Source organism: Balaenoptera ricei, chromosome 9 (genome assembly GCF_028023285.1).
Source record: "Balaenoptera ricei isolate mBalRic1 chromosome 9, mBalRic1.hap2, whole genome shotgun sequence".
Classification (NCBI taxonomy): Eukaryota; Metazoa; Chordata; class Mammalia; order Artiodactyla; family Balaenopteridae; genus Balaenoptera; species Balaenoptera ricei.
Window position 1 is genome coordinate 4,811,732 of NC_082647.1, and position 26,700 is coordinate 4,838,431.

General features: G+C 46.0%; 1 protein-coding gene across 6 annotated transcripts in view; it reads right to left on the bottom strand.

The window, feature by feature from the left end:
* The window catches only part of LOC132371336 (actin-related protein 3B), a 63,111-nt gene continuing 36,411 nt past the window's right edge, over positions 1 to 26,700 (bottom strand). For 4 of the 6 annotated variants that reach the window (XM_059932570.1, XM_059932566.1, XM_059932568.1 and 1 more), the window contains 8 exons: positions 20,548 to 20,643; positions 19,514 to 19,621; positions 16,193 to 16,336; positions 13,255 to 13,428; positions 11,697 to 11,789; positions 1,937 to 2,062; positions 911 to 994; positions 1 to 358 (listed from right to left, as the gene is read on the bottom strand). In XM_059932570.1, the coding sequence (XP_059788553.1) occupies positions 263 to 358; positions 911 to 994; positions 1,937 to 2,062; positions 11,697 to 11,789; positions 13,255 to 13,428; positions 16,193 to 16,336; positions 19,514 to 19,621; positions 20,548 to 20,643 (921 nt within the window). In that variant the 3' untranslated portion in view covers positions 1 to 262. Of the gene's footprint in view, positions 359 to 910; positions 995 to 1,936; positions 2,063 to 11,696; positions 11,790 to 13,254; positions 13,429 to 16,192; positions 16,337 to 19,513; positions 19,622 to 20,547; positions 20,644 to 21,588; positions 21,667 to 26,700 lie in introns of all 6 variants that reach the window. The other 2 variants (XM_059932569.1, XM_059932567.1) reach the window with 2 other exon arrangements.

Sequence of the window (26,700 nt, forward strand, 5' to 3'; positions counted from 1 at the left end):
TCTAGGGTTTTCCGTAACAAATCTGAGAGTCGCAGCTGAATTCCTCCGGAATTGGGTCTGTGGACGCGAAGCTCGGGTGGAGAGGAGAGCGGGGGTGGGGGGGGGGGGGAGGCGGCGGGGGGAGGCCGGGCGCAGAGATGGCTTTGCGGGGCTTCCCGGCACCACGGCACGCGCACTACGTACAGGAGCCGGTCTCCTCCGGGTCTGAAGGACACTTGCGCACCGCCGCGACACCACTGGAAGGGTGGTGTCAAAGCCGCCACTACGACATGACTCCGAAGACGGGGTTGTGGCGGCAGATGGTGGGGCCGTACTCCTCGTAGTCCTTCTTGGTGTGACAGACCTGGAAGAACTCGGGCTGCACGAGGCAACCAGCAGACGGAGCATGAACACTCCAGCAGAGAAACAAAGCTAAGTACACGGCCCAGCAAGTGAGAAACTCTCCTCGTCCCGAACCTCCATCCTCCCCCCCGTGACCTCTGTCACGGATTCTGACCTCTTCAAACTGGGACCTTATTTCATTTTTTCAAAACTGATTCAGCTTCTATTTAGGAACAACCATGTGCTTGCCCTACCCCAGCAGTCCGTTAGCTGGTCCCAAATTTGAGGCAAGAAAGTAGTAATTGCTCGGAAAAGTCACTGGAACGAGTGATTAACGCAAGATGTTTTAGGTAATTTTTGGATTCTCTTATCCATATTATCTGTACCCCTAATTGGCAAGGATGCTTACGAATTAGCTGTGCAGTTTAAATGGTCATTAAAGTTATTTCTTCTCAGAATTAAACGTGCGGCTGTTTAGAGCCACACACAATTAGAACACGCATAATATAACCTCCAAAAGACAGCATTTATTCAAACTCAGCAGAGAACACAGAGGTGAGAAGACAGCACAGTCTAGAAAAGGACTTACAGTTGAGGCCAGCATCGAGCCTCCGAACCACACCGCATAGCGCTGCATATGATGCGTTATCACCTGGACCTCCACGGGCTTGGGCTGGAAGGGGAAGTGATGTGTGCTGACTCACCGGTGCAGACGCCCACACCTTGACGCCTTTCCACCCACCGGATGCGGCTGCACTCTGAGAGCCTCCTCCCGTCCCGCAGGCCCTGCCTGCAGGTTCAAGCGCCTCCGAGCAGAGGCGAGCCGGAGCAGCCGCACTCCGCCCTGAAAGGAAGGTTCTCAGCCGCTCCTGCTGCCAAACCCGCCTGGCACCCTGGCACCCGGCCCCGGCCCCCTCCCCCGGCCCCGGCCCGGCCCCAGGTGGTGCAGAGAACAAAGCACACAAGTCAAGGGCAGGTTACCTCTATCTAAAGGCATTTTAAAAAGTAAAATATCCAAGCAAATAACCCAACTGATTTTTAACTAAACAAATTAGATGTTTTAGCATTTAGGGAGAATTCCAAATAACACTAAGTGTCCCCAAAATACTGTAAGAATTACACTTTGCCAGCAGGGTGATCCCACTCGGTGAGGACACACAGGTTAGCTCCCATTCACCCCACACCAAAGCCCAAGCTTGCCTGGGTAAACCGAGTAAACTCACCAGCTAGTTAAGAATTATTATCTTGGAGGAACACAGCGTTAACGCCCCGCTCGCGTTAGTCATCTGAGCTTAATGAGAATGTTCCCGAAGGACGTAACAGTTCCTCACCGTGAACTGACCCATCTCCTTGGGATGATGCTGGTCATTACACTACACACCTGACCTCTTACACGCAAAGGCAACTGCTGGCGTGCGTGGGTCGGCGGGCAGTGTAAAGCCGCGCAGCTGCCTCGGGAGGTCCGTATCCGCCCTGACCGCACACCCGGGGCGAGTCCAGGTGACAAACCTCTGACTGTCACTTCACACGGTGGCTGAGAGTGGCTGCAACTTGCACTTCTCCCTCGCTGCCCAGACGGGCGCGCCCGCCGGCCTGTGCTGGGGAGAGGCCTCACCTTTATTCTGCCGCCGCTGAGCTCCTCGCTGAGTCTCAGTCTGGCGTCCACCACCCTTTTTAAGTCTCTCTGCAGGCGACGTCCAAAGTCCCTGAACATCGTAGAGCCCCCTGAAAGAACGACATTCTAAAAGACACAAAGCAGAGGTTTCCTTGCATGAAATCACCCGCCCACGCTGGCCTAGTGACCTGCCCACGACACACCCCACGCGCCCAATCGCTTGTTTGAATAACACACTTCAATCCATGTGAAAAGATAATCACCGAAGCAGAGCTAATGCTATCAAGAAAGTATAAACTGTATTTTTTTCCCTGTGTCACAAATTCTTTCTCTTGGTGCTTTTCCTCAATTATAACCAAGTGAAAACAGGCTGCCCGTTCCATTTCTCAAAGGGCCATCTTCTACCAAAACCCCTCCCCGTCTTCTCTTGACAAACTGCAAATCTAGATCTTTGAGACAACATCCTGCCCCAGGATCAACATCACGAATAATCACTGCTGCACCCAGTCACCTGTGGAGAAATCGCTCAGAAACAACAGGAGACGGTTCGGCTCCTATCAGAGTCAAGGGGCCACCAACCCACGCTGCTCTCAGGGGTCACCCCTGCTCACCAACACTCCTCCTCGACCTGGCCAGGAGCTGAGAGAACCAGGACCAAGTCCCGGACAGGTCAGATGGCAACCTTAATAGAGTAAAACAAGGGCATTCTGATCCCCACCTTCTTGAAGAGACAGGTCTCTTCACCTGCTAGCACGTTCACATAAACTGCGTATCTGTTTGCTACTGAGAATCACAATTTAAAAGCATTCTTGATATTCTGGGCATCATATCTTAGAATAAGCCTCACAGTTCAATTCTCGACTTCATAAATTATATCGATAAAAAAACTTTATCTAAATCCATCACTGCTCTTCCAATTCTGTCACTTGCACTATTGGCACTCTTTCTAGCATTTTTCTCTCCAGTCCAGGATACAGTCTCGGGTCAGTTACTGCAATTACTTCTCATATCTCTGTAATGGATTTTTTAATTTAAAAATTAACTCACCAGGGTATGAAAACAAATGTTCGTTAAGATCAGAAGCATTGCAAGATCTTGAGTTGCTTTCAAAGGCATAACATATAAGATTCATTTTATCATTCATTCACACAATAAAAACGGTGCTGTGTATACGCTATGTATACGTGGTCAGATGATTTTAGACAAAGCAGCCAAGATACTTCAACAGGAAAAGAATAGTCTTTGCAACAAATGATGCTGAATAATTAATATCCACAGAGGAGAAATGAACATTTGCTTACTTACCTTACTTCACACACACAATTTAACTCAATATGGATCACAGATTTAAAATGCAAGGGCTAAAACTTACAGAGCTTCTAGGAGAAAATATTTTCTTAAAGTCTTCATGACTATGATGTAGGCAAAGATGTCTTTGATCGGACATAAAAAGCGTGAACCATAAAAAATAAAAACTGATAAATTCAACTTTATAAAATGAAAACTTCTATTCTTCAAAAGATACCACTAAGAAAATGAAAAGACAAACCACAGACTAGGAAAAAGTATTTGCAATACATACATCTAACAAAGGACTTATATCCAGAATATAAAAAGAACTTCTACAACTCAATAATAATATAAACAAGCCAATTAAAAAATGGGCAAAAGATTCAAACAGACATTTCACAAAAGAAGATACACAAATGACTGATAAGTACGTGAAGAGATAGGCAACAGCATTTGTAATCAGGATCATACAAACTAAATCCATTACACACCAAGTTTAGGTTAAAATACAAACAAATGAAACTCTTGCACATCGCTGGTGGAAGTATAAATGATACAACCACTTTGGGAAAAGTTCAGTCGTTTTTATAAAATCAGTGGTTACTGTTTTCTTTCTTAAAGACTTTGGCACTTCTCAAATTTTCTAAATGCATTTTAAGCCAGAAACGATAATCCTCCCTCACCTGTAGAGTCCACGTTTCCTGCACTAAGATCGTGTTTTATGGTGCTGTCCGCCGACCTGCTGAAAGGCCGCGGAGCCCAATCTGCACAGCACCTCCTCACTCAGTGCGGCTGTGCTATCTGCTTACCCAGACCACCGTGCGGACTGGGTTCTTCTACAGACTGCAGCTCACTCTGCTGCGCAACTGTTTATCCCGTGATGTCAAATAAAAGCCTCAGTCGTAAACTACCTCTACAAAAGCAAAGGCCCTGTCTTCATGCTAGTGAAGAACATCCTAGCACACATCATCGTGAACACTACACACAGCCTGTCAGCCACCTGATGTTTAAGCCAGAAAGACAAAGTCTATGTTAATAATAAGCTCGTTCAGTACCTTATACAGTATTAAAAATAACAAAAACTCCCATTCCTGTAACGCTAAGTATATTTTGTGCTGGAGACTCTATTCTTACTCTTAATCCCATCTGACAGACACGCCGTGCCCCTACCCACCGTGCTATTCCTCCGTTAACCAGAGGCACAAAGTAAGATGCTCACAGCGAAGTCTCCACCCCCACCGCTCGCTACAGGTTAAGATGACAACTCTCCCGGCAGGGTCTATTTCCCCTACGTGGAAATTTTGAAAGGCTTGTCCCTCTTTAGGGACAAGAGCTTTCTTTAAAATAAAAAAATTCACAGCTTTTTAGGGAAGCATGCAACTTATTCTGTTACAGCAGTTCTCAAAACTTTTTAAAAAAATATTTATTTTTATTTTTGGCCATGTTAGGTCTTAGTTGTGGCACGCGGGCTCTCTAGTTGTGGCGCGTGGGCTCAGTAGTTGCAGCGCGAGGGCTTAGTTGCCCTGTGGCATGCAGGATCTTAGTCCCCAACCAGGGATCGAACCGGTGTCCCCTGCATCGCAAGACGGATTCTTAAGCACTGGACCGCCAGGGAAGTCCTGGCACAAGAGCTTTTTTACTCTCAGATGGAACCCAAAGACTGCTATCCCAGCAAAGTTTGAACAAACCTACTTCTCAAAGGTGGGCCGTACGACGCCCTGTCCTGTCCTAGAGAAAATCCAACTCTAAGCCAGCTCAAAACGGCTGCCTGACCGTAGGAGACGTAACAACTGACGACAAATGTCTTCCGAGAATTACCTGCATGTCTCCTCCCCCGGTGACTCCTCTTCTCCCCTCAGCTGCTGGAACCTGGCCTCTGCCCGCATCCTCACCGAGAACCCAGGGGCCACCTCGACCCTCGTCCTGGGTGACCTCTCGGCGTCACCTGACACGGCTGATGACAGCTGTCTCCCCTTGACTCCCAGAGTGTTCTTTCTCTTCTTTCTTCGACTGCTCCTTCCTGGCTTCTTGGATGGTTAACTTTGTGTGTCAGCTTGGTCTGGCGCCAGCACCCAATGACTGACCCACACTGCAACCTCGGTGTCGCTGTGAAGGTACTTTGCAGATGTGGTCAACGTTAAGAAAAGAGTGCCCTCCCTAACGCGGACGGGGCCTCTTCCAAGGAGCTAGAGGCCCCGGGAGCAAGAATGAGGCGCTGCCCGAGCAAAAGGAGTTGCCCTCAAGCCCGACACACTCCCGTCAGGGTCTGCCCCGGTGCCCACGTGAGGCCGGGCCCTCCTTGGAGGCTCAGTGCACATTTGCTCAACACTGTCAAAACGGTGTCAAAACAGTCACCGTCGGCCCCTCCTCACTCTCTCATAACAGTAAGCCTCTGAAAGTTCCTCTCCACCTGGCAGGTCAGTGCTCAGCTGTGACATCACTCTTCCCTCCCCAGCGACACACGGATCGTGCCATTTCTGGACACGTGGGCAGGAAGCATCAGCTATGGGGGTGAGCGTGGCGCCGGGGCTGGGCCAGCAAGCCCTGAGCCTGCTCCGTCCACCACCCCGCCCGCTCATCCGCTCACACGTCAGGCTGCACTTGGGATCTCACCTAATAGAAGGCCTACTGCGAAAAGGGGTGAACAAACCAATAACGTCTTAAAATGTGTATTTCGCTCTCTCAAGTATTAAAGATATTTCAACTCGTTCACCATTAAGAATAAAAATACACATATAACTCACTTTGCAATAGCTTCTCTGATTTAAAAGGTATTAACATACTTATATATAACCCAATTCAAGCAATCTGTTCCAGAAAAATCATTCCTTGAACCGTATCAAGATGCAGTCTCGTCTGCTCGACAAACACAATGAATGAGAATTTTTAACAACTCCCAGCCCACTGCCAAAGCAGGTCTAAAAATACTTAATTGCCAGCCGCGCTCTCCCTCCTGGACTCGCTCCCCACCACCCTCAGTACCACCCTGGGCTCCGCCCGAGCAGAGCTCTGCAGCCTCTGCCCTGCGCCCGCACTCCCACCTATGCCAGATGCCCTCCCCCTGGATGGCATCCCCACCTCCTCTCTGCAGGCCGAGCCCTCAGACCAGCTCCATGCCACCTTCTCCAAGGCTTCCTTGAGCCCCTCTCATTAAATTCCCATGACACCTCAATTAACAACATTTAGCTTGTGGTGGTGGTTCCCGTGAGAATTATTTCGGTATTATTTTTAGCTTTTTTATAAGCTCTTGAAGACAAGATCCATCTCTTATACATACTTAAATCCTCTAAGTTAACAACAATAGTGTCTTGTATTTAGTAGAGACCCAGCTGCATTACAAAGCAACTCAAAATTGGCTTTTGCCCTCGAGTAAAGCATGAAAGCTACTAAACGCTGACTAACCCCAGAGTGAACTAGTTGCTAACAGTGGTTCTCAATTTAACTGCACGTTAAAATCATCTGGGAAGCTTTTAAAATCCGGATGCCCAGAACAATTACATCAGAATCTCGGGGGGTGGGACCCAGACATCAGTATATTTTAATGCTCCTGGGGTGACGCCCACGGACAGCCAGGGCCGAACACGTCTCGTTTCAAGCAGCAACTGCTGCTGGCAATGACTTGGCTTCGTGGGGAAGTCACAGGCCTCCAAGACTTGGCTCTCACACACGAGTCCCCTCCAGACCCGACCTCCATCATACTGAGAGACTGAACAGAAAAAGGGGGCATGGGAATACCCTTCTGATCTACAGGCCAGACTGAAATAAAAATTAGATTATAACTCCTTTTGTCCACAAAAACCCGTTTTAAATTTTTGAAGATTCTAAATTTTCAAAGCCACATTTTATTCTCCACTGACTTCTTTTTCTTGTGTACTAGCCTGAGGAAGGTGTTAACTCAAGGACCAAGAAGGTCTCGGGTGTTTCCTCCTGCTCGCTTCACCATAAGAAACTTCACCTACAGTTCCCGAGACTGAGCCTGGGAAACATAAGAGGTCCAGGCCCGACTGGTCCAGACGGCGCCTCTGGGAGCAGGTGAGGCAAAGGGGAGACACCTTCCTCTGACGCTGAGCAGCAGACCTCAGGGCACCAAGCAGCAGCCTCAGAACCCTTCCTGCGGGGCCTGTGGGCTCCCCTCTGGCTGGTTCGGCCCCCTCAGCCGCCCGTCTGAGCCTGTGGGCACTGCGGGGACAGTGCACGGAGGCAGAAGTCAGGAAACCAGCCTCCTGGAGGGGCACCTTGCCCAGGCACGGAATCCAGCAGGGCTCAGCAGACGGGCTGCTTCCCCTCGGCAATCATGAGTTTCTTTGGGTACGAACCTGCTTCCTACTTCTTTAGTGGTTACTGAGTACTTTTTTAAGTCCCATGGCAGGTGTCTGAGACACTGACAAGAGGGGGCCCAGCAGGTAGGAAGAAACATCGGTAACAGAGGAGGGAATGACAAAGTAACGGTAAGACTGGAAAGACATGCTACCTAAAGACACATGAACACAACTCTCCAGAGCAAGACGCCCACGTGTTCTGCAGAAGCACTTGTATGTAGTGTGTCTCTAATTACTTTCAAAATCCCACAAACTGTACATCTGTGCATTTCATGAACACAGATGTCGCAGTGGAAGGTTCTTTCCACGGCAAGCTCGCGGCTAAACTCTGGAGGAGGAGGCGGAGGAGGGGGAGGAAAGCGGGACCAAAAGTACAGAGTGAATCCGAAGAACAAGGCCGCCCGCCCGGGGTGCTGCCCCGGGAGCCCGGAACACGGGGTGACAGCCTCTGGAGACGAGGGGGCAGAGCAGTGGCCGGCGGGGGCCACAGGGCCCTGGGGTGAGAGGAGCCTTTCCCAACAGCAGCCCTGGCTGCAGTCAGTGAATGAGTGTGTGAGGCCTGAGCCGGAAAGTGTGAGAATCGCACTTCCCGCCTACGTCCCCAACGCCTGTTTTCATACACAAAGTTCCTGGGAACACAACCCCTCCTGGTCACTCGCGTGTTCTCTGGCAGCAACACAGACCGAACGGCCCACAAAGCTGAAAATACTTACCATCTGGCCCTTTGCAGAAAGAGCTGGCCAACCCCTGGTCTAAAACCACCAGGGGAAAAGCACGACGACAGCCATTACCTGGCAGGCAAACACGCAGGAAAGGGCATTTTTAGGCTTCAATATTACACTTGCATTCACTCATCAAGCCCTTTGTTTTGGAAACAAGTCCCTTTCGTGGTGGCCGTGGCAGAGGTGCCAGCAGACAGTCCTCACCCTCCCCACGCCCAGGAGGGCTGGCAGTGCGGCCGGGCCACGTGGCAGCGACGGGCCACGGGCGGGAGCCAGGTGCCTGCCAGCCGCCCCACAGGGGACAGTCCGTGAACACACAAGTGAACGTGTGCTGCGGGCACACCGGGGTACAGAGCCCGACAAAGGAGAAACACACGGCCCACCCTGTCAGCCCCCCACCAAGCCTACTGAGATCCTAAACCACTCGCAAGGCTGCCGTAACTCGGCCAAGGTCCCGCACAGAAGCACTCACACGGCTGGCGGGGCAGGGCCCAGCGACCAGGGCCAAGCAGAAAGCCCTCGAACGCCTCAGGGAAGAAATGACTTTTCCTGGGGGTGAAGCGGTCGGGACAGGGCTTCTCTCTTTGCAGAATCGTCTTCCTTCCACATTTTACATAATCTTCAGTGTGATGTTGTGGAAAAAGCACGAGCTTTCAAAGGTGTGGCAAGTGGACTCAAAATCCAACCCTGCCACTTCGCTAAGCGATCCTACCCGGCGCTTAACCCCTCTCCAAACTCAGCTGGCTGCTGGACAGCTACATATAAAAGAATGAAATCAGAACACTCTCCAACCCCACGTACAAAAATCAACTCAGAATGGATTAAAGACCTAAATGTAAGACCAGAGGCCATAAAACTCCTAGAAGAAAACATAGGCAGAGCACTCTTTGACATAAATCATAGCAATATTTTTTGGATCTGTCTCCTAAAGCAAAGAAAATAAAAGCAAAAATAAACAAATGGGACCTAATTAAACTTAAAACGTTTGCACAGCAAAGGAAACCATCAATAAAACGAAAAGACAACCTACTGAATGGGAGAAAATATTTGCAAATGATACGACTGATAAGGGGTTAATATCCAAAATATATAAACAGCTCATACAACTCAACATGAGAAGAAACAAACGACCCAATCAAAAAATGGGCAGAGGATCTGAACAGACGTTTTTCCAAAGAAGACATACAGATGGCCAAAAGGCACGTGAAAAGTTGCTCAACACCGTTAATCATCAGAGAAATGCAAATTAAAACCACAATGAGCTGTCACCTCACACCTGTCAGAATGGCTATCACCAAAAATACCACAAAAACAAATGTTGGAGAGGGTGTGGAGAAAAGGGAACCCTTGTGCACTGTTGGTGGGAATGTAAATTGGTGCAGCCACTATGGAGAACAGTATGAAGGTTTCTCGAAAAGCTAAAAATAGAACTACCTTATGATCTAGCAATTCCACTTCTGGGTATTTATCCAAAGAAAATGAAAACACCTAACTCAAAAAGATATATGCACCCCTATGTTCATAGGAGCATTGCTTACAATTGCCAAGATATGGAAGCAACCTAAGCGTCCATCAACAGATGAATGGATAAAGAAGATGTGGTATATATATATATATATAGATAGATACATATATCTATCTATATATATATATACATATATATATACACATACACACACACACACACACACACACACACACACACACAAGGGAATATTACTCAGCCATAAATAAGAATGAAATGTTGCCAATTGCAGCAACATGGATGGACTTGGAGGGTATTATGCTAAGTGAAACAAATCAGACAGAGAAAGACAAATACTATATGAGCTCTCTTATATGGGGAATCTAAAAAAGAAAACAAACTAGTGAACATAACAAAAAAAAAGCAGACTCACAGATATACAGAACAAACTAATGGTTACCAGTGGAAAGCGGGAAGGGGGTAGGGGCAAGACAGGAGTAGGGGATTAAGAGGTACAAACTACTATGTATAAAATAAACAGGCTACAAGGATATACTGTACCAAAACAGGGAATATAGCCAATATTTTACAACAACTAGGAATGGAATATAGCCTTTAAAAATTGCAAATCACTATGTTGTACACCTAAAACTTACATAATATTGTACATCAACTATACCTCAATAATTTTTTTTAGAAGTCCAAGACCAGTTTGCTCCATTTGACCCAGGTCCCTCTAGTTTTGCCTCCTTTTCCCATCTCTGGGGCTCAGGGACATCATCTATTAAACAAGGAGCTCAGGTTACAAGGCCATCTCTACTTCCTGTAAATGCACTGAAAGTGAACAATCTGTAACCGTCGGCAGAAGTTTCCTTTCCGTTAGGATGAAATAAAGACTGAAGAGTGCACACCTGTCCCTTGCTTTCATGGACAAGACACAGCTGATGTTACGTGAGATTTAAGAAGCAGGGAGAACAAGGCATGTATTTTACTAAACTTACTAATACTCCCCACCTTTCTTGCACATTTTGTTGGAGGAGAGAGCTGTTTAATTAAGGACGTGTAACAATAAAAATAGAATTATAATTTGTTTTCACCCATAAAAAGTTGTCTACATAGGAAAATGTTTGCCAATAATAAAAATAACATTTGTTAACTATAAAATTTCAATCTTAAAACACAAGAAGTAGAAGGTAAAAGTTATGCATCTTCCACCCCCAAAGATATTTTAAGAGTTTAGCATTCATTCAAAACCTTTTCATATATATATGCAAACTATATTTTTAAAGAAAATAATACTACGTGTAAACTTTACAACTTGCTTTTTCACTTAACAATGTACACTACAGACATCTTTTCATTTGAATTTACACTGATTCACCTCATTCTTTTTAAAGACTGCGTAGTATCCCATTGTGTAGACGAAACAAAATTTATTAAGCCCTCACTCCCGAGCCTGGTATGCTCCTCTTTAAACTCAGCTCCCTGGGCTGAGAAGGTAAGACGGGGCAGAGGCTGAGGGCTGAAAATTACATGAGTATTTTCTACCTGACTGCTTCATTTCAGGCTCTGACCTCTTCCTGGCAACAGCACATTTGGCACGAACCTAAATACGCATGAAGCAAGACCAGTGAATCCATGGAAACCACGAGGGGAAGGATACCCTTCATCTTTCCATCAATACGTAGGGTTAACATTGTCCAGTTTAAAATACAGCTGGCCAGGTAAGACTAAAGCCACGAGAATACTTAAACACTCCTGGTGAGCTGAGTCCTATTTCCAAACATTTAAGTCATCTCCACTCCAAGAAAAATATTTCGCCAGTATGCTGGCCTTTAACAAATCCTGTGAGACAGGAGTGAAACAGGAACATCTGCATACTGACGTTAAGAACCTATTATTCCAAGAATGCTGGGCCTTTAACTGTGGAATGAACCCGAGCACCTTACCCAGGCAGCTTATACCTTATACAGCGGACGACGGACATCGATGGGGCAGTTCTGTATGACTTCATCAACAACGTCCGAGATGGACTCCATAAAGTCTGGGTTGGCAAACTGAATTTCACATAAATATAAAAGAAACATTACACATTTCTCTCAATAACTTGTTAAAAAAGTAACTTTCACAAATACAGAATGTACTATACCTTTAAAACCGTCCCACTGGAATGACTATGTCAAATGTTCATATGTCAGAAGAACCCAAGTGACTGTGCATGGGGTGATGGTGACACGTGCCCTCAGGAGATGACGCGTGTGGGGTCAGCAAGGGGAAAACATCAAAGAGTAGCAAAAACAGACCAGCTCTGTGTTAGGACACACGGTGAATCCTGCTGTCAGAGTGTGAAACACGTGTGCATGACGTATGTGACATGTAATGAAAACGCTGTGAGTATAAAGTATATCACTTATGAATGTTAACGTCATGAAAAAACTAGCCATGATATAAGAAAAAAACACAGTCAATGAAAGATCACACTGTAAACCTGAGCTAGAAGCCTGGGGAGGGTTCAGGGGGGTGGCTTTTAAATGAAACAGTCAGTATGGTAGCAATCATGTCACTGAGTAAACAGTCTTGGATTCAATTCCGTAAGTTAAATAAGTTAAAGTATAAATAATTCAACTTAAAACAATTTTAAATACACTTTAAAAATCAAGGAAAGCTTTAACGTACTCAAGGGGAAGAAGGTAACATCCAGTTCCTCACCAGCTGTTCACTGGACATTTTCGGTTTTATGTCTATTTTAAATCAATAATATCAAAGGCGTGATTATTAGATTATAGTAAGGCATACATTGTGTGCCATTTCCCTATACAAAATGGTCATACACATCTAAAAACAGGCAGCAGTTTGTAACCTACCTGTCAAATGTAAGCTGAATTAGGCAGAAAAATATACCAAAATACAAATAAAATCCACTTTATTTAAACCTTAAACTGTTGCCTCTTGATGACTGCTTCTGCCAAAGTAATAATAATTCTTTGTGACTATAGTTAAAATGATGATATCTGTAATTCCTAAAGCCCATCTAACTAATGGAAAGGTTAGTCCTCAGGGAGAAGCTTTAACTAACTTGCAGCAGGGAACACAGCAGGACCAACTGCCTGGGGTTAAAAACTGCAACTAGGATGGACCATCACCAAGGATGGAAAGGTTACATGTTACATGTTACCCGACTCCCATACAAAGGCAGAGTGCATTCGGCCCCTGGGATTAACTAGTTTTCCTATTACTATGGATTAATTTCATCTCCATTATCTTCTATTGCTCTTAAAGCTTCTCCCTAATCACTCATTATCTCTAACGGAGAACCAAGTCTAAAGGGGGGCATCAGTCAAGCAGGCAACCTGCACAGGGGCTGCAAGAGCTGCAGCAGGTGCAGCGTGTACCCCAGTGTCCTCACGACAGGCGGCCTGAGAGCTGCTCAGGAAACCCCACTGGGGACTCTCCGTACACACACGAGGTGGCAGTATCGCTCCACACGTGCCATACCTCACACTCAAGACGCTAACATCGTACCTCCGGGTGAAAGAAAATCTCAGGGCCCAGGAACCTTTCGTAGCCAACGTCTATAATGAACTTCTTCTGGTTGACTGCATTGATCCCCGTGTACTGTTTGATCCACTTCTGAGGATCCACATCATACTTGGCAAATTCCTTGACGATATCAGGGCAAATGTAACAGTACTTCTCCTGCAGACACACACACAGAGATGTCACCAGAGTCTGCCCTCTGACAAGTACCCAGTAACCCGCAGCATCAAACACCCTGAAATGAGTCCCGCCCACACGCAACTCCAGTGTGGACGCGTGGCCAAGCCTCATAGACTTTTCATGACTACGCTCTGGACCTGTAAATCTGCTTCCTTTGCAGCTCGGCTATGAACCTCAGCCCTACCCTATCAAATTTTGCTGCGTACCGTCTGAAGTGATGTCTAAAGGTACCCCTCTCCACACAGCGCCTGGCTGGGCACACACCACCATCCACCCTGCACCAGCAGACCGCACTCCCCACGGTGAACGCGGTGGATCTCACCCCATGCCCACCAGGGCCCACCGGTGGGCCGTGAACCTGCTGTGCAGCCCGACACAGCACCGGTCATCGGCTCCACGACAGCATTCCCTGAGCGCCTAGGCACACGGGATGCGCAAGTGAACAAAACACACACAGACCGCTGCGCACTGGAGCATAGGCTCTGGCTGAGAGTCAAGAGAGTAAAGTGACAGCGTGATATGTAAGTAAATGACACAGCATGCTAGAAGGCGGCAGGTACCACGGACAAAAGAAAAGGCCCACTTAGGCGGGACGGAGCTGCCGTACGCCCACGCACGAGAACCCGCTCATGGTTTCCACCCCAGCACCGGACCAGCCTGACGGGTGGAAAGTGTCTCCTCAGCATCTGGTGACGCTCGACTGGGGATCTCTGGGTCGATCATCTGTCCTGAGAGCTAACCTCAGCAAAGCAGCAGGTGGCACTTGGGTGGCAGATTCTGAAAGTAAGCTGCCTGTGGGCAAGGTGGGCTTTGTTCAACACCAGGCACACAGCTGGTGCTCACTACACATTTTAGAAGGACCTCTGAAGGTCTTTTCATGGTATCAAGTTTAAAGTTTCTGAGAATCCCTGAAACAGATCCTAATACCATCCTTGATACACTTTGTCGAATTGTAAGCTACACAACCCTGCCTGTTGACAACAGAGCGAGTCAGTCCATATGACTTTAAATCTACAGACTGGAGACAGAAACATTACATTGCCTTAAGAGGCCTGGTCAATTTCTTAGGGCACCTCAACTGGCTTAACTGATTCGGTGAAGTGGGATGGAGCACAGCCCTGTCGGCCCTAAGTTCTGGACGCCCGCTGCAAGGACGGTGTGTGCCAGAGCCCACCAGCCTCAGGCCCACCAGCGACCCCGGGAGTAACAAGGTGCAGGGGCTCTAACCGCCCTTTCCAGGATCTCCTCCGTCAGGGAGAGAAGTGAGGCGAGAACGAACAGCAGGGTCAGTGCAGCTCACCTGGAGGGAACACAAGGAGTGTCTTCCACTCCTGACCTCCACTGCCGAGCGGCACACTGTTGGGGCCTGAACGGGCCAGCTCAGGGGTCAGGGTCAGAGCCGGACCCCGAGAGTCAGCAAGTAGAGGAAATGCCTCCCAATCATCACGCTCAGGGATCTGCTCACCCCACGTCCACCCCGAGGGCCGGGTCCCATTTGTGAAAGAGGGGGTGCTGAGGGAACCTGGATCAGAGACCCAAATCTCCTTCCTTGAAGAAAGGCAAGGAGAGGAAGAGGGAAAGTTGGGGAAATATTTTATTCTAAAAAGAAAGTCTTATGTTGCTTCTACAACCTTCCCACCAGAAAGAAGGGATGGGCCCTGGTGCCTTGGCTGGGCATTCGCGGTGCTCCCGTCCTGGGCACACGGGGCAGCGGGCCCCTCCTCACAGGAGCCCTGACCACTGCCAGTGCGCCCGGGCTCAGAACACCTGTGCTCACCAAGAGTGGCGGGTGAAACGCGGGAGTCCCGCCCCCGCCCCATGCTTCCTTTCCTTTTAGCCAGCCCGGTCCTGGGTGCTTAGTGCGAGGAATTCAGGGAGCAGCGATGGGGGCGTGGGAGAACAGGCTAAACTCCCCTGCGGCTCAGAAGCTAAGTGTATGCTCAAGGCCGTGTGTCATCCCCACGTTTCAATTCTTCTCCAGAAACAAACAAAACCCTTGCTCTTCATCTATATGAAGATCACGCTTGTATTACTAAGAATCTCTTGCATTTTGGCTTAAAAAAAACACAATAATTTGTCCTGATTTTGCAACCTGAAAAGAAAGCTCCTTTAATCAGGGTCTGTCAACTGCTACACACAGAGTCATACAAAGACCAGACTGATGGATCAGGTCAAGCGGGCATTTTAAAAAGCGACCAATGAGCCATTTTCCTTCTACTCTTATTGATTTAATTTTAAAACCTCCTGTAACTTTTCCAGCATGGTAATTACAGTCTGGAAACTATATGTGGATTCTGTTTTATGCTTCCACCCTAGAACAGCATTGCTCTGAAGTGTAGTTCACAGGGCACAGAACCACAGACTACAGCTACTGGAAACCAGTTTGGATATGGGCTGACCTCACAGGATTCCTCACGGCCGCTGCTGCTGCCTGTTCCTTACTCTAGAAATGAACGTGGAGGGGGACGTGGGAGGCACATCCAGCTAACTCAAGGTTCCACCTATCAGGCGCCAATGAAACAATGCCTTACTGCGTAGGGCGCTCAACCCCAGCACCCAGCCTCAGTCAGGCCGTTCTCAAGTACAGCTGGAAGCTCCACAAGCATACACAGATCGAGACCCACATTCGTGGGGAGTGGGGAGGAAGGAGGGTGAGGGCGGGGGGTCTCAGCAGCAAGGGAAGCACCCAAACACCGTTCCTCTCTCACCCGCAAGCCGGCCGGCCGTTTGCTTCTGCTTTTACCTTGATGGCTTTGGCAGTCTCCAGCGACTGCTCCGGAGGAATCCCCACCTCCCGCTCCCTCAGCAGCTGTTGCATGAAATACGTAATATCTCTCCCTGCGATAGGGATGTGTTTGATGCAGCTCCCAATGACATACCCTTCTGCCTAGGAAGAAGAGGAGACAGACGGCGTGTGAGCGACTCCAGGAGAGAAGGGCTCCCTGGACGCTAGGTCAGTCTCCCGCCCCGCCCCGCCCGCGTCACTGCATTTACTGAGCCCCCACTCTGTGCACAGCTCGGGCCTGGAGGTCTTTTCAAACGACTGCAGGCACAATTCCGGTAGTAGAACCGGAGATGCCCCGTAAGCCACCAAAATGACGTCTTCGTCAGGAACATAAAGAGAAAAAGCAGATAAAATGGCTCATTTCCAAAAAGTACTGCCGTTTGTCAGAACAATGGATCAATCACTTTTTTCTTCCTCTAACCAAAAGGAAGACGTTTATCTATAAAATCATTAAAACAACTATAAATCCACCCGTATTTGGTTAGCAGGCAGGACATGGACCCCAACCACCTGGACTCAATCCGGCTCCACGTCTGTGGGCTGAGTGGCCGTGGACACGTCGGGTAACACGTTTCATCCTCAGTTCCTTCATCCATAATATGGGGCAAACGGGGTTTACAGTACAGAATTCATGAAACAGAGTAAGTCCAGCTCACAGCCCTGCTTGGGACCGGTAGTTAGGTACTCAATAAACGGTCCGGTTTACTGTACAAAGAGCGGCACTTGGTAGGAGTGATTCTGGCCAGTTCACCCAAATGCTCTGCCGTGTGAGACCACGCTGGGAGGAGCTGGGATCCTCTCGCTGGGCCGCCCCCTGCCAGCGCCAGGAAGGGAGCTACAGCCCTTTGCCGGCGGCCCGCAGCTCGGCCCGAGGGCCCACACCTTTTAAAAGGAGCTATACACACACACACCCCCGATATATGCGGAAAATATGCCTGAAATATACATAAATAACTAGTAACAGGGTTCTCTGAGCAGGGGGCCTGGAGGAGGAAGATGAGAAGGAAGAGGAGGTCTGACTGTCCGCTGTGTGTCTCCCTGCGGGAATGGCGCCACGGAAGCCAGGCTCGGAGCCTCCGGCTGCTCCACAGAGCTGACAGTCAGAGAGAGAAGCCCTACCCAGCTTCATCAGGTAGAGAAGAAACACTCCGCGATTCCCGTGAAGCAGTGGCTTCTGTGCCAGGTGCCCCTGAGACAGAGGGACAGGAGTGACTCCATGTTTCGGGGGCCTCGGTTCTAACGATCGTAAGCACAGATACAGCTGCCAGTTAAGTTGCAAGAACAAGTCACTGAATTCCTCGTGTGCTTTCTTCTGATGTACCTACTTCTACAAGTAAGAGGAGGTGTGGCCTTTCTGAAGAGTCCGAGCCATTTATAAAATATTTTAAGATCCAGATAAAAGGTATGTACAAATTATTAAAATAATAAAGATCAACTTCAAAACTCCTAAGAATATGAATTCTAACACAAACTATTCACAATTTTTGTAATCCATGCCTTACATACAACATTTTCTAAAATGAATTCAACCAGTGTTAAGTAAGTATCAGCTTCATCACAGCATTAGATATATTAAAACAACCCACAATCCAACAACAGGAAAATAAGTGAGTAATGTTACACCCCCACATGATGGGCTATTATGTAGTTACTATTTTTTCACAGAATATTTAACCCTAGGAAAAAATATTAGGGATTAAACCAACATGCAAAAGATAATTTTAGGATTACATTGTACAATTAGAATAAAAAAATCAGACACAGGATATTCCAATTTTGCTTAAAACGTGCACACATGTGTTTAAGAAAAAGAGCTTAGAAGGCTATACAACCAAAAGTATGATGCAGCCCTCCAGGTGGGTTTATGAGTCATTTTATTTTCTTCTTCACATTTCTCTATTTTGTCCAAATTTTGTACAACAAATGTAATTTTTATAATCAGCAAAAAAACTGAACTGAGAAACATAAAAAAGTTGAACAACGGCTTTCTCTGTGGGCCTGTACACTGTGTGGCATTCGTTTTCTTTTCTTCTCCTCAATCAGATGGATGAGGAAGGCAAAGAAGCAGGGCCCACAAGCACCTCTCCGGACCTCGGTCTGTGCTCATCTTTGAGGGCAACGCTCAGAGAGAAGGCCGGTCAGCGTGACTCCTCAAGGGGCACGAACAGCTGTCACAGCCCACTAAGGAGGAAGTGCTCGGAGCCCGCCGAGGGGCGCTCCGAGCACAGAGGAGGCTCGGCCCCGTCTCCCTCGCCCCGCGGAGGGCACACTGGCAAGGGCGCGGGGACGACACATCGACCTTCCCCTGCAGTGATTCCTGGCCTTTCAGGAACTAAAGCCTTAGCCTATTAGTACATCATTCCTTCCACTTCCTGAAATGAAAACGGTGGCTCTTTTTTCAATTAAAGTAAATGGTTTAAAAAAAAAAACAAACCCAGTTTGCATTTTTAAAAGGAGCTATACACACACACACGCACCCCATATATGCAGAAAATATGCCTGTAATATACGTAAATAACTAGTAACAGGGTTCTCTGAGCAGGGGGCCTGGAGGAGGAGGATGAGAAGGAAGAGGAGGTCTGACTGTCCACTGTGTGTCCCCTTGCAGGCAGCTTCCATTCATCTTCAAAAAAGCAAACTTCAAATAATTCATTTAAATAGTCCACGGGACCGAAAGGAAAATGTAGACGTTGTCTCTGGACCCTGAATTAGGAATCACTTCTCTAATATTTTGAAAATTAAAACCAAAAAGTGACTCTGCAGAGCATTCTGCGAGTCAAAAGGAACAATCTCCCCTTCTTGGCTCTTAAATAAATTTTGAAAGACAAGAAGCGATTTCTCTAAAGCGTGAGCTGGCTGAAGCTGTCCACGTCGTGTCACAGAGCCCACCCTTCAGAGCGGCCGTGCACCACGCCTACTGATGCCCACGCTGACAGCTCAGAACGTAAGCCAGGAAGGCCCTCCTGGTGACGGACCCCCGGTGATCAGGCAGAGCCCTGGAGACCCCGAACGACTGCTGACATCCTGACTGCAGAAACTTCCCAGCATGAATTCCAACTTGCCAGCACCGAAGACACTGGTCTTCTTCTTCTTTCTCACACACCTGAGTTTAAAGACTCTTGTTACCTTTGCTAAGTACAGTTACGGTTTCTAAAGTGTCCTTTAGAAAGTACCTTAACTTCTGTACCTTAATTACAGAAGGGTTTTTTCCTTTAATCTCTCCCCTTACCTCCAGCCGGGGGGGCCTACAGAAAGCGAGGCACTGAACGCTCTGCTTACCACTGGGATAGCATGGGTGACCCCATCCCCACTGTCGATGACGATCCCCGTTAACGTACGTTCGCCCACTTGTCGCGAGGTCCAAGACGCTGCTAAGGCCAGCACTGCCTGTACCAAAGACACGGAGACCATTAGCATTCGGGGAAACTCTTCCCAAGGACTGCACCTGATTGTTCTCAGGTTCAATCAATAAGACCTTTCTTACGAGTAACTCTTCCCCTTCCCTATCCTCCATCTTCCCCCCAAAATTCAAATTCCAAATTGAACAACTAACACGCGAATTCTGTATACTTCATCTGGAGGGGTCAAGTTTTCAATAAAATAAAAGTTTTGCAAAGAAAAGCCGGAGAGAATCACCAGAGGCAACAGCCTGTGCTATCTCCCGAATTAATTTTCTACGCAACTCCTTCTCCTTTTTCTTAGAAGGGACTGGAATATGCAGAAAACATTTTAGGAGATACTTTTTAAAAATTTATTCCCCAAAATCTCAGTCAATTCCCTTATATAGGGTGGCAGATAAATAACAAAATCCAAAACCAACAAAAATTCCCACACTAAGAACAAGTGGCTTCAGAGGAAGTCCTACAAGCTCATGGAACCACAGGAGCCCAGATCCCAAAGGGGGAACCCTCTAGAGACATTTGTTTTGTTTTTTAGCAGATATTATAGTATCTTTCCTTTTTTATGATCAGAAGTGAAAGAAGCCAAAACAGAACCATCATATCGATCTTGTCACCCAGAGAAGAATACATTAGATTCTAAAGCATGTAAAAAGACAAGAGCTGGACAAACTCTATACCAGCAGTAAAAACATAAAAATATAAATCATAGAACATGGTCTGTACAGTGTCTGAGTTCAAACCTGAATGGGGTGGGTGGGTGTGTGTGTGTGTGTGTGTGTGTGTGTGTAGGGTGTGGAAAAGGAAGAATGCACAACAGCACAATCTTACAGCAGAGGCCTTGAGAATCACCATTTCTTCCACTATTAGACAGCTAAGGTCATCTGGGAATCATAAGAATCACTTTGTTTTTACCTGAACTGCAATGTAGAGTCCTGGTACATTAAATGATTCAAACATAATTTCTGCAAGATATTCTCTGTTTTCTGGTGTGTTCAGTGGAGGTTCTGTCTGTAAGAAAACATTCACTATATTTAGTGTTCACCCAAATTCCATGTAACTATATCAGAATCATAAAAAAGTTAACCTAAAAGCATGTTAATTAGGATTCTGTACAACTTCCTGATTTTACAGGTAGCGTACACCCAGAGCGTACTCTAAAGAAATTTGTACTTAAAGGAACTGTCTTAAAGAACTTTGGCTGCGGGGCTTAAAAGCTTTGACACAGCAGAGTAAAGGCCTCTCTAAACACTTCTGCTCTTATTAACCACCCCGAAACAGGCACAAGTTACAGAAAAGGGAACTCTACCTTCGATAACATAACACCCAAACACCCTGAAACTGAAGAGCCCGGCAGCAAGTTGCCAAGGGTAGTAATAACCCCACCGAGACGAGTGAGTATGCCAAGAGGGAACACCGGTGACTTCAGACCCCAGGCAAGCTACACAGGCCTCCAGAGAGAGGAAAAGCAGTGAGCCCGTGCTTGGAACAAGACCAGTTTGAGCAGAACAGCTGAGAAGCCTCCCTCCCCAAGCCCCACCTGCCATCAGAGCACAGGCCGCAAGGTTAGACAAAGCATCTTTGCCATCAGCTGCGAGGCAGAAAAAGCTGGGCAGAAGCAGATTCACCCAGACACTGCCCCCTGCCCGGCCTCAACTCACACACACAGCCTGTCCAGGAAGAATTCCCCTCATTCAAAGAGGAGGAAAGAACACAAAGAAACCAGCCAAAGACCATATAAAAACACTGAAAGAAAAAGAGAGGGAAGAGAGGAAAGGAACAGGAAAAACAAATGGCAGACAAAAAAACATGTACCCAGAAAAATGTAAAAATACAGCAGATGAAAATCATGATAAAGACATTTCAAAAAATTCAAATATCTATTTTAAAATAATAACCATTATCAAATAGGAGGAAATTAACAGGATTACAGAAAGATAAAAAGAATAAATAAACCTGCTTTTTTGTCATTCAGCAATAGGTTGTGAACATTTTTCCATGTCAATAAATATGGTTATACATCACATATTTAAGCTGCAAAACAAAGAAAGAAAGAAAGAAAGAATAAATAAGAATTCTCTGGGCCTTTTGGCAAAAACTCCCACATTACCCTTTGTTATAGACTGAGCTGTGTCTCCCAAAATTCCTATGTTGAAGCCCAACCCCCAGTGTGACCGCATCTGGGGACAAAGCCTCTGGGGAGGTAATCGAGGTTAAATGAGGTCATGGGAGAAGCCCTAATTCGACAGGACCAATGTCTTTGTAAGAAAAGGAAGAGACACCAGAGAGCTCTCTCTCGCACACGCACACAGGAAAGACCGCGTGAGGACACAGCGGGAAGGCGGCTGGCTGTCTGCACACCAGGAAGGAAGGTCTCACCAGAAACCAACCCTGACAGTACGTTGATCTCGGACCTAAAGCCTCCAGAACTGTGAGAAAACATATGTCTGCTGTGTAAGCCACTCAGCCTGCGGGATTCTGTTATGCTGAGTTCGAGCACCTAAAACACCCTTAAAGCAGGAAAAGTACAGCCAGCCTTGGCCATCAACACAGATACGTTTGTAGCACTGGGACACATGGGGCCACACTTACAGAGTCTTCAGGGCAGGAAGGTGTGACCCAAGAATTCTACATCTGGCCACACTGCCAATCAAGTATGTTGCAAAAACAAAGGACCTTCAAACATATAAGAACTCGGGAGAATTTGGTTCCTATGAAGCCTTCATGAATTAACTATTAGAAGATAAGCTTTTGCCAAAAAATAAGAATGCAGAAAGTACAGCCAAAGACTCACAGTGAGCAATTAATCCATTTAAGATGTAGGAATAAAGATTTTTCTTTCCAGGGAATAATAGCTATAGAACAGAATGCAAACATTATAAATTAAAACAGCAGAACCAGCATCAAGTTGAGAGGTACAGATGGAAGGAGAGGTACAGATGGAAGGAGAGAATATAGACATTGATATCCTTGTACCATGGAATCAAAAGATAATTGTTTTATTATAGAGTATCAGAGACATCAGTAAACCTAAAGTTGTAAATAGTAGAATAAGTTTAGTAACATAATCAATCAAAAGCAGGTGACAGAGGAAGGAAGAGGAGGTAAGAAAACGTGGAAATGTACCAACTTGATCACTGAGCACAGTAGGAAGTAATCACACCTAAACAAACACAGGTAAATATATTACACAGAAGTATAGTTACATTAAAATAGTTTTAATGAATTATTAATTATGAATTATTTTTATAAATAATAAGTCTTAAAATACTAAGACATAAATAAAACACATTAAAACCAGAAAGCAAAGCATACAGTAGAACAGCTGAACTAAGGCCACACACACCTGTCGCACGGAGGCAGGCCACACCAGCCCGGTTAAAAGGAGAGCTCGTCCCACCTTCAATTTTACTAAGTTTGGAAAGTGATTTCCTCTCAGTGTGTAATTAGCACTGACCTCACAGGAGTCTAAATGAAGTGCTCATGGCAGCACCCAGCACGTGGTGAGTTACTGTTACTAAAATCATCAGCAAGTACCAGTGAGAAACTCACTAAAGACAGTCTCTTAGCTAAGACCATGAAACAAAATCAAATTACATTCTCTAGGCAAGAAAAAACAAGGTGCCTCAGAGAGGTCCAAAGTCAGCATTGCTTCTAAGATCAGAAAAAACCTTGGGACTTCCCTGGTTGTCCAGTGGTTAGGACTCCATGCTCCCAACGCAGGGGGCCCGGGTTCGATCCCCAGTCAGAGAACTAGATCCCACGTGCGTGCCGCAACTAAGGAGCCCGCGAGCTGCAACTAAGGAGCTCGCATGCCGCAATCAAGACCCGGCACAACCAAATAAATAAATATTAAAAAAGAAAAAACCTAAATGCCCATCACTAGGAACTGATTAAACAAATTATGCCACATCCATAAAATGCTACACTTTGCAGCAATTAAAAAGGATGAGGGCTTCCCTGGTGGCGCAGTGGTTGAGAATCTGCCTGCCAGTGCAGGGGACACGGGTTCGAACCCTGGTCTGGGAAGATCCCACATGCCGCGGAGCAACTAGGCCCGTGAGCCACAACTACTGAGCCTGCGCGTCTGGAGCCTGTGCTCCGCAACAAGAGAGGCCGCGATAGTGAGAGGCCCGCGCACCGCGATGAAGAGTGGCTCCCGCTTACCACAACTAGAGAAAGCCCTCGCACAGAAACGAAGACCCAACACAGCCAAAAATAAATAAATAAATAATTCTTTAAAAAAAAAAAAAAAAAAAAAAAAAAAAGGATGAGCTCTTTGTGTGCTGGTATGAAACAATCTCTACGATAAACAGTTAAGTGAAAAGAGAAAGGCATCTCCACACTTTACACATTCTTATATGTTCTTCTGTATCAACAACTTTTTTAAAAAAAATCAAGGTGTATGGGGGCGAGGAATAGGGAGCTGTTCAATGGGCAGAGCTTCATTCAGTTCTGCAGGACGCGAAGGTTCTAGAGACCTGTCACACAACAATGCGAATATAGGTAACACTCTGAACTACACACTTAAAAAAGGTTAAGGGAGTAAATTTCATATGTTTTTAATCACAATTTTTAAAGGTTTTACAATAAAAAACAAGGTTACAACCATATGTGTATTTCATTACCATTTTATAAAACAAGTTTATGTATAATCCATATGCCTGCACACAATTATCTCTGGTTAAGAACCGGTAAAGGTGTTTTCCTCCAGGAAGGGGATCTGGGGGGCAGCACAGAGCTGGGAAGGAGACACACGTGCACGGGAAATCCTTCTGCACCTTTTGAATTCTGTGCTGTGCGTGTTATCGCTTCAAACAAATAAGCAAGTTTGGCTGTCAGCTCGCTGGGGGCTTTAGCTTAGACTCTTGTGTAGCAATGATGGAAAAAGCTCTAACGCAGCGCCCCAAGTAAGTTTTAATTACTATGATTAGAATCAATATATAATATTCCCTGGATGGGAGAGAGAAAGCAATCTTTTTTTTTTTTTTTTTTTAAATGGTAAGGAAAACTTTATTTAAGACTACTGCAATAGGGGAGAGAGATCATCTCAACTCCAAATACAGCAAGGAGACTTGGAGATTTATAGCCAATGAGCAGAGTGAGGGGATCAATGGACGGAAGATTACTAAAAGGATATATCAAGGTTAGGGAGATTCTTGCTAAACCAACAACAGGATTCTTGCTGAAGGCAGGCCAATGACCTATACATCAAAGGTGGGAGATGAGGAACTTGATCAGATATCAAGGGTTATCAGATATCAAGGATGACTTAGAAAGATTCTTGCTTAAGTTAGACTTGGCAAGGATGAATTCCAAAGTTGAGGCTTAGTCAAGAAGAGTGTTTAGAAAAGTCAAACTACAGTCTGGTCAAGGAGAAATTCTGTTCAATGGACAGTGGAGTAGGGAGAGAATGAGTACCAGTCATAGTCCTGAAATACACTGCAGTGATCGGGGATACAGTTAGTCTCACTAACCTCCCTCTTCTGACATGCCTCTTAGAAAGTGAGACCCAGGAGATCAATCCTTCCCATACCTGTGTGGATTATCTGTGTGGTGCAAGGGATGGGCTCTGCCAGTCAGGAAAATTTGCCTTCAGATCTCTTAATACAATGTCTGATGACTTGAGCTACTCTACTCTGCAATCCATCACTGCATTTCTCCTGATTATATGTTTCCCATGGGCTGCTGCAAGTGAATGACTGAGTGCAACAGAGAAACTAAGGCAGTTCCTGGGAGAAGCAGAATTGCTCTGATGGATAATTTTGGTTCAATCACTCCTGGTCAGCCTTGCCTAACTTTTTAGACTGCACCATGATCTGAGATTCTGAGAAAGCAATCTTAAGACATATGTGAGAAATAATAAAGTCATCAAAAGCAGATTGTAAATAAGGGATCTGAAAGTCACCCAACAACAACATAACTTATTTTAACATGCCTACCTCAGGGGGTTGAGATTAAATTTGTTAATACCTTAAAGCACCCAGCACATAGCTGGCACTGTGTTATGATTACTATTTTAGATTTCTTTCATTTAAAGTACATGAATAATAGCTACACATTCCAACAGTACTGGCTATATCTCTTTAAAGTACCTCCTATCCATCTGAAAAACAGGCCTAATAACTACCTCCCCCAGGGTTGTTGGTGGGATTAAATAAATGAGTGAATACATGTAAATACTTGGTGAGGGGAGGGGCAGGGCACATAGCAAGCGCTGAATAAATGTCAGCTATACCATCAATAATGTAATTCACACCAGAAGAAATTATATATATTAGCTATAGAGATCTATAAAATCTTTTCTCACCATGAAGAGAAATGCAAGCACCTTAATAAGTTAACTTTATAAACAAAGCATTTAAACTGAGTAGAGGGGAAAAAAGGATCAAGAGAAGAAAACTAAAAAGGCATGAAAAGGGTGAGCACAGTCGAGGAACGTTTCTTGCCTGCCGGCTAAGAGCTGCCTATTTGGTTTGAAGCAAAAAGTGAGCCTACAGAAGACATTCCCAGCAAGAAGTAGATTGACCCTGGCTCCTGGATTCTTCCTGGGTTTAAGTCCAGTGTCAAATGATGTTCCAAATATATCCCAAATGGATGAAAATTATGTATAAACATCAAAGGAAAACAGGTTTACTACATAAAAACGTACAGATTCAAAAACATAATCTACAAAGGGAAAAAAAATCAATTGAGAAAAAAAAGTATCTGCTCCTGACAACAGCTTCCTATCTATTATATGGAAGAGTTCACAGTATAAACAAAATGTGATACATACATAAAACAGAATATTATTCAGCCCTAAAAAGAAGGAAATTCTGACACGTGCTACAATGTGGCTAAACCCTGAAGACATTATACTAAGTGAAATAAGCCAGTCACAAAAGGAAAAATACTGTAGGATTCCACTTATATGAGGATCTAGAATAGTTACAGTCATAGAGACAGAAAGCAGGATGGGGGGGTGCCAGGGGCGGGAGGAAGCAGGAAGGGGGAGCTATTCTTCAATGGGGTCAGAGTTTCAGTTTGGAAGATGAGAAAGTTCTGGAGACGGATGGTGGTAACGGG